The sequence below is a fragment of the Pseudomyrmex gracilis genome, unplaced genomic scaffold (genome assembly GCF_002006095.1).
Source record: "Pseudomyrmex gracilis isolate BER0280 unplaced genomic scaffold, ASM200609v1 scaffold_3667, whole genome shotgun sequence".
Taxonomy (NCBI): Eukaryota; Metazoa; Arthropoda; class Insecta; order Hymenoptera; family Formicidae; genus Pseudomyrmex; species Pseudomyrmex gracilis.
In genome coordinates this window covers 1-7,611 of record NW_018024251.1, presented here as the reverse complement: position 1 = coordinate 7,611, position 7,611 = coordinate 1, and the positions used below count along the sequence as shown (strand labels likewise).

Genomic DNA, 7,611 nt, shown 5'->3' with positions numbered 1-7,611 from the left:
GTGGACATAGCATACGTATCGACAACTCGCTCGTGGACATCGCTACGTAGTTGCCAATGTGCACCACCCATGGACATGCGCTAGCTTACGGGCCGGAATAATGGTACCCAAAAACTCTTATGGGCCTGGCCGCTCTCAGGCTTCTCTCTGCCGCTACCTAGATTTTATGCGAACTAACAATTGCAACTTATACATATAAATAATTATAGGAAAACCAAAACTAAAACTTAAACAGAGAAACAACATAGAAGAGAGATTTTAGAAAAAAAACAGATGCAAACTGAGCACTATTTTTACCATGGACTATATTGATACAAACTATAGGTTAATATGTGCAGTTCGTGAAGGAAACCTAGAAAGAGCAAGGGAGTTACTTACTTATTATGGACTATCTTATTCACAAGCATGGAAAGAAGGATATGTTTTACTTTGTGATGCTATTGAGAAAAGGCATACAGAAGTTATTAAACTCCTTTTAACAAATGGTTCTAAAGTTAACAGCAACACTGACAAATCTCATGATACACCACTTCATTTTGCTGTTATAAATGGTGACATAGAAATTGTTAAGATGCTTCTAGACAGAAGTGCTAACATTAATGCTGAAAATCAGTTTGGCAGAACTCCGCTTCACGATGCAATTGAAAATAAGGAAATAGAAATTGCTGAATTACTTTTAAATCATGGAGCTAACATTAATGCTAGAGATAAGTCAGGTATAACTTTATATTGCAGCTGAGAAAAGATATTTACAGATTGATGAACATCTTTTTGAACATTAAGTTTAATTGGAGAGGTAATTCTACATACATCTCTTCCTTTTCAGGTATTTCACCACTGTGTCTTGCTGTTCAAAAAGGATATGTAGATGGTGTTAAGATGCTCATGGACAGAGGTGCTAACGTTAATGATGAAACTCGGTATGGCATAACTCCGCTTCATGATGCGATTGAATATCAGGAAATGAAAATAGCTGAATTACTATTAAATCATGGAGCTAATGTTAATGCCAGTGATGAGTCAGGTATACCTTTATATTGCAGCTGAGAAAACATATTTACATTAAGGATTATTTTTTAAAACATAGAGTGTATATTAATTTTACATATATCTATTCCTTTACCAGATGTTACACCACTGCGTCTTGCTGTTCAACAAGGACATGTAGATGGTGTTAAGATGCTCATGGACAGAGGTGCTAACGTTAATGCTGAAACTCGGTATGGCATAACTCCGCTTTATGATGCGATTGAATATGAGGAAATAGAAATTGCTGAAATACTTTTAAATCATGGAGCTAACGTTAATGCCAGTGATAAGTCAGGTATAACTTTATATTGCAGCTGAGAAAAGATATTTACAGATTGATGAACATCTTTTAGAACATGGAGTTTAATTGGAGAGTTTTAATTCTACATATATCTCTTCCTTTTCAGATGCTACACCACTGTGTTTTGCTGTTAAACAAGGACATGTAGATAGTGTGAAGATGCTCATGGACAGAGGTGCTAACGTTAATGCTGAAACTCGGTATGGCATAACTCCACTTTATGATGCGATTGAATATAAGGAAATGAAAATTGCTGAATTACTATTAAATCATGGAGCTAACGTTAATGCCAGTGATGAGTCAGGTATAACTTTATATTGCAGCTGAGAAAAGTTATTTACATTAAGGATCATTTTTTAAAACATAGGGTGTATATTAATTTTACATATATCTATTCCTTTACACCAGGTGTTACACCACTGTGTCTCGCTGTTCAACAAGGACATGTAGATGGTGTAAAGATGCTTATGGACAGAGGTGCTAACGTTAATGCTGAAACTCGGGATGGCACATCTCCGCTTCACGATGCGATTCAATATGATGAAATAGAAATTGCTGAATTACTATTAAATCATGGAGCTAACGTTAATTCCAGTGATGAGTCAGGTATAACTTTATATTGCAGCTGAGAAAAGATATTTACAGATTGATAAACATCTTTTAGAACATTAAGTTTAATTGGAGAGTTAATTCTACATATATCTCTTCCTTTTCAGGTGTTACACCACTGTGTCTCGCTGTTCAAAAAGAACGTGTAAGTGATGTTCAGATGCTTTTGGACAGAGGTGCTAACGTTAATGCTGAAACTCGGGATGGCACAACTCCGCTTCACTATGCGATTGGATATGAGGAAATAGAAATTGCTGAATTACTTTTAAATTATGGAGCTACCGTTACTGCCAGTGATAAGTCAGGTATAACTTTATATTGCAGCTGAGAAAAGATATTTACAAATTGATGAACATCTTTTAGAACATGGAGTTTAATTGGAGAGTTTTAATTCTACATATATTTCTTTCTTTTCAGATGTTACACCACTGTGTTCCGCTGTTCAACAAGGACACGTAGATGGTGTGGAGATGCTCATGGACAGAGGTGCTAACGTTAATGCTGAATCTCGGTATGGCATAACTCCGCTTTATGATGCGATTGAATATAAGGAAATGGAAATTGCTGAATTACTATTAAATCATGGAGCTAACGTTAATGCCAGTGATGAGTCAGGTATAACTTTATATTGTAGCTGAGAAAAGATATTTACAGATTGATGAACATCTTTTAGAACATTAAGTTTAATTGGAGAGTTAAATCTACATTTATCTTTTCCTTTTCAGGTGTTACACCACTGTGTCTCGCTGTTCAAAAAGGACGTGTAAGTGGTGTTCAGATGCTTTTGGACAGAGGTGCTAACGTTAATGCTGAAACTCGGGATGGCACAACTCCGCTTCACTATGCGATTGAATATGAGAAAATGGAAATTGCTGATTTACTTTTAAATCATGGAGCTAACCTTAATGCCAGTGATAAGTCAGGTATAACTCTATATTGCAACTCAGAAAGGGTCACTCTGTAATATACAGATTGATGAACATCTTAAGAGGGTCCTGAACCGTCCTGTTATTACCGATCGAAATAATTCGTATTAAGAGGTGTTTTTTGTAATTATTGCTTGGATAGAAAAACGGCTCTACAAAATTAAAGAAAATAATAAAATGTATGTCGGAGACTTTTCAATATATCAGAAATGTAACAAAAATTTTTGATTTACAATTAACATCAAAATTTTTTGTCACATTTTTGATATATTGAAAAGTCTCCGACATACATTTTATTATTTTCTTTAATTCTGTAGAGCTGTTTTTCTATCCGAGCAATAATTACGAAAAACACCTCTTAATACGAATTATTTCGATCGGTAATAACAGGACGGTCCAGGACCCTCTTAAAACATAGAGTTTATATTACTTCTACTTATATCTATTCCTTTACACCAGGTGTTACACCACTGCTCCTTGCTGTTAAAAACGGACATGAAAAATTTGTCGGCACGATTTGTTGTGACAGACGTGCTAACGTTAATGCTAAAACTCGATATAGCACAACTTTGTTTCCTAATGCTATTGAAAATAGGGAAGTGAAAATTGCTGAATTACTTTTAAATCATGGAGCTAACGTTAACGCCAACGGTATAACTTTTCATATTGCAGCTGAGAAAGGATACAGATTGATGAACATTTTTTAAAACATGGAGTTTAACCCACAAATGGTACACTGGTGCAGATTCGCTCTACGGGAAAAATGAGATTATGTATACAAATGGTTTACTTTTTACAATATAAAGAGCCGTCTACAATGGAGAGTTGTAGGCCGTAATAGTAAGAAATTGACCAATCACAGACAAAGTACAGAAGAATAATCGATTGTGATTTGTCAATTTCTTACTGTTACGGCCTACAACTCTCCATTGTAGACGGCTCTTAAAAAAGAAAGATATTATAACTTAATCTACAAAACGCTCGCATTCAGTACATAGTGCTGAGCGATGATTAACGCACATTCTGCGCAAGCACTTCGAACATCTCAAACGTGTCTCACACTAGTGCACCACTTGAGGGTTAATTGGAGGGTTAATTCTACATATATCTCCTTTTTCAGGTGTTACATTACTGTGGTTTGCTATTCACAGAGGACATGTAGATGGTGTTAAAATGCTCATGGATAGAGGTGCTAACGTTAATGCTGAATCTCGGTATGGCATAACTCCGCTTCATGATGCGATTAAATATGAGGAAATGGAAATTGCCGAATTACTATTAAATCATGGAGCTAACGTTAATGCCAGTGATGAGTTAGGTATAACTTTTTTTATATTGCAGCTGAGAAAAGATATTTACAGATTGATGAACATCTTTTAGAACATTAAGTTTAATTGGAGAGTTAATTCTACATACATCTTTTCCTTTTCAGGTGTTACACCACTGTGTCTCGCTGTTCAACAAGGACATGTAGATGGTGTTAAGATGCTCGTGGATAGAGGTGCTAACGTTAATGCTAAAACTCGGGATGGCACAACTCCGCTTCATGATGCGATTAAATATGAGAAATTAGAAATTGCTGAATTACTTTTAAATCATGGAGCTAACGTTAATGCCAATGATGGGTCAGGTATAACTTTATATTGCAGCTGAGAAAACGTATTTACATTAAGGATCATTTTTTAAAACATAGAGTGTATATTAATTTTACATATATCTATTCCATTACACCAGGTGTTACACTACTGTGTTTTGCTGTTCAAAGAGGACATGTAAGTGGTGTGCAGATGCTTTTGGACAGAGGTGCTAACGTTAATGCTGAAACTCGGGACGGCACAACACCGCTTCATGATGCGATTAAATATGAGGAAATGGAGATTGCCGAATTACTATTAAATAATGGAGCTAACGTTAATGCCAGTGATAAGTCAGGTATAACTTTATATTGCAGCTGAGAAAAGATATTTACAGATTGATGAACATCTTTTTGAACATTAAGGTTAATTGGAGTGTTAATTCTACATACATCTCTTCCTTTTCAGATATTTCACCACTGTGTCTTGCTGTTCAAAAAGGACATGTAAATGGAGTTAAGATGTTTCTTGACAGAAGTGCTAACGTTAATGCTGAAACTCGGCGGTCTAGCACAACTCCGCTTCACTATGCGATTGAATATGAGAAAATGCAAATTGCTGAATTACTTTTAAATCATGGAGCTAACGTTAATGCCAATGATAAGTCAGGTATAACTTTATATTGCAGCTGAGAAAACGTATTTACATTAAGGATCATTTTCTAAAACATAGAGTGTATATTAATTTCTCATATATCTATTCCTTTACACCAGGTGTTACACCACTGTGTCTCGCTGTTCAACAAGGACATGTAGATGGTGTTAAGATGCTCATGGACAGAGGTGCTAACGTTAATGCTAAAACTCGGGATGGCACAACTGTGCTTCACGCTGCGATGAAAAATAAGGAAATAGAAATTATTGAATTACTTTTAAATCATGGAGCTAACGTTAATGCCAGTGATAAGTTAGGTATAACTTTATATTGNAGCTGAGAAAAGATATTTACAGATTAAGGATCATTTTTTAAAACATGGAGTGTATATTAATTTCTCATATATCTATTTCTTTACACCAGGCGTTACACCACTACATGTTGCTATTCAAAGAGGACATGTAGATGGTGTTAAGATGCTGTTGGACAGAGGTGCTAACGTTAATGCTGAAAATCTGGATGGCTCATCTCCGCTTCACAATGCGATTGTACATAAGAAAATGGAAATTGCTGAATTACTTTTAAATCATGGAGCTAACGTCAATGCCAGTAATTTTGCAGGTATAACTTTAAATTGCAGCTGAGAAAAGATATTTACAGATTGATGAACATCTTTTAAAACGTGGAGTTTAATTGGAGAGGTTTTTAATTCTACATATATATCTTCCTTTTCAGGTATTACACCACTGCGTCTTGCTGTTCAACAAGGACATGTAGATGGTGTTAAGATGCTCATGGACAGAGGTGCTAACGTTAATGCTGAAACTCGGGATGGCACAACTCCGCTTCACTATGCGATTGAATATGAGAAAATGGAAATTGCTGAATTACTTTTAAATCATGGAGCTAACGTCAATGCCAGTAATTTTGCAGGTATAACTTTAAATTGCAGCTGAAAAAAGATATTTACAGAATGATGAACATCTTTTAAAACATGGAGTTTTATGTTAATGCGACATATATTTCTTCTTTTACACCAGGTTTTACTCCACTGTGTTTTGCTGTTATCACAAGTCATGTAGAAGTTGTTGCGATGTTGTTAGACAGAGGTGCTAACATTAATGGTATATTATATGACGATTATTTTGACTTTTCTAGACGCGTCGATTGTGAAGAAATTGCTTATCTTCTTCAACAGCATGTAGTTAAAATAAATGCTGCAAATTTATCCGTAAGTGAACAATTAATTTTAGTGAGCAGCAATTATGAAATAAGGGTTTTACAGGATAAATGTGAAAACGAAGTAGCAATCATGAAGAATGAGAAAATTAGTAATACTGATATATCATTTTACGATATCTTGATAAAAGATACAAATCTAGTAGCAATATACATGAGAAATGAAAATGTAGTGCAGGTTTTAAGATCAGACGAGTATAAAACAAAATTTCCGATATACTCTAACATGATAAAAAATCAGTTCAGAATAGGTATGAAAAAGAAAGAGTTGTTCGAACAAGGCACTAAAATTTTCTATTTTTTCTGTAACTTTCCTGAGCTACCTTTTGATTGTATTGAACAAATATTTAGTTACCTAAGTGATAATGACATAAGAATTTTAATAGATACTTGTAAGTCTGTTAGTGTCAGTAATCTTAATACTGATATTAATGATGAAATTACTTTAAATACATCTAAAGTGCTATGTGTGTAAGTTAAGGAAGAACGAACTTTAAACTACTTTAAACATGAAATAACAGCTATAAAAACTTAAAGATTATTGCTGTATTTTAAATACAGATTACTATCTTATTTTCAAATTTTTGTTTGAGATTTATCTTATCCTACTTTTTTGAAAATTGTTTTTTACGTTTACATTCTCTTGGACGTGTTTTTTTTATGGTGGATCCAAGGAAAACTAGACTGTTTTATATCTTCCACTTTTTCAAACTTTGTGTCAGATTTTATAACATTTGTATAACGCAAAATTTATATACATTAATCCGATGATACTTTTTTATTGAACAGAGTGGGTGTGTTTAGACAACGGTTGAGAGATTATCACTTATGATAGGACTATTCTTCAAAATCTGCTTTGGTTCCAAAAGTATGGTCCAATCAGAAGTGATTATCTCTCAACCGTTGTGCAACTGTTGAGTTGTCTGAACGCACCCAGTGTAACACGTGTAGTTGCTTTTATTAATTTGAAAAATAAAATTAGATTGGAAAGCTGTGAATTAATCTTTGTTTTTATCACAGATATATGTATGTATTTTCCTTATATATATATATATATATATATATATAAGGGTCCTTATATATTTATATATATATATATATAAGAACCCTTCCCTTATATGTATATATAAGGCATATCAAGAGGCACGGTAGTGCCTCGCGCCAAGTTCACGCGCAACGAAGTTGCGCTCCACTGCGCGAGCACACTGTGCCTATTATACGCGAAACTGATTGCATGTTAGTGGTGGGGAGATTTTCTCAGAGCAATATTTAAGTAAAG

The 7,611-nt window shown here is 34.4% G+C and overlaps 1 protein-coding gene across 8 annotated transcripts; it reads left to right on the top strand.

Moving 5' to 3' along the window:
* The first annotated feature begins 20 nt into the window (after positions 1-20).
* On the top strand, positions 21-7,200 carry LOC109863221 (serine/threonine-protein phosphatase 6 regulatory ankyrin repeat subunit B-like). Of its 8 annotated transcripts, none has more exons than XM_020443449.1 (17): positions 21-716; positions 827-1,024; positions 1,127-1,324; positions 1,437-1,634; positions 1,739-1,807; positions 2,116-2,244; positions 2,357-2,554; positions 2,665-2,862; positions 3,325-3,516; positions 3,986-4,183; positions 4,298-4,495; positions 4,600-4,797; positions 4,908-5,108; positions 5,213-5,410; positions 5,517-5,714; positions 5,829-6,026; positions 6,134-7,200. In XM_020443449.1, exons 1-17 carry the CDS (start codon positions 299-301, stop codon positions 6,805-6,807), a joined length of 3,861 nt encoding a protein of 1,286 aa, XP_020299038.1. In that variant the 5' UTR covers positions 21-298; the 3' UTR covers positions 6,808-7,200. The 8 variants fall into 8 exon arrangements, with proteins under 8 accessions (XP_020299038.1, XP_020299035.1, XP_020299036.1 ...); XM_020443446.1 differs by having other exon boundaries at positions 1,739-1,936; positions 2,047-2,244; XM_020443447.1 differs by lacking the exon at positions 3,325-3,516 and having other exon boundaries at positions 1,739-1,936; positions 2,047-2,244.
* Positions 7,201-7,611: the final 411 nt, after the last annotated feature.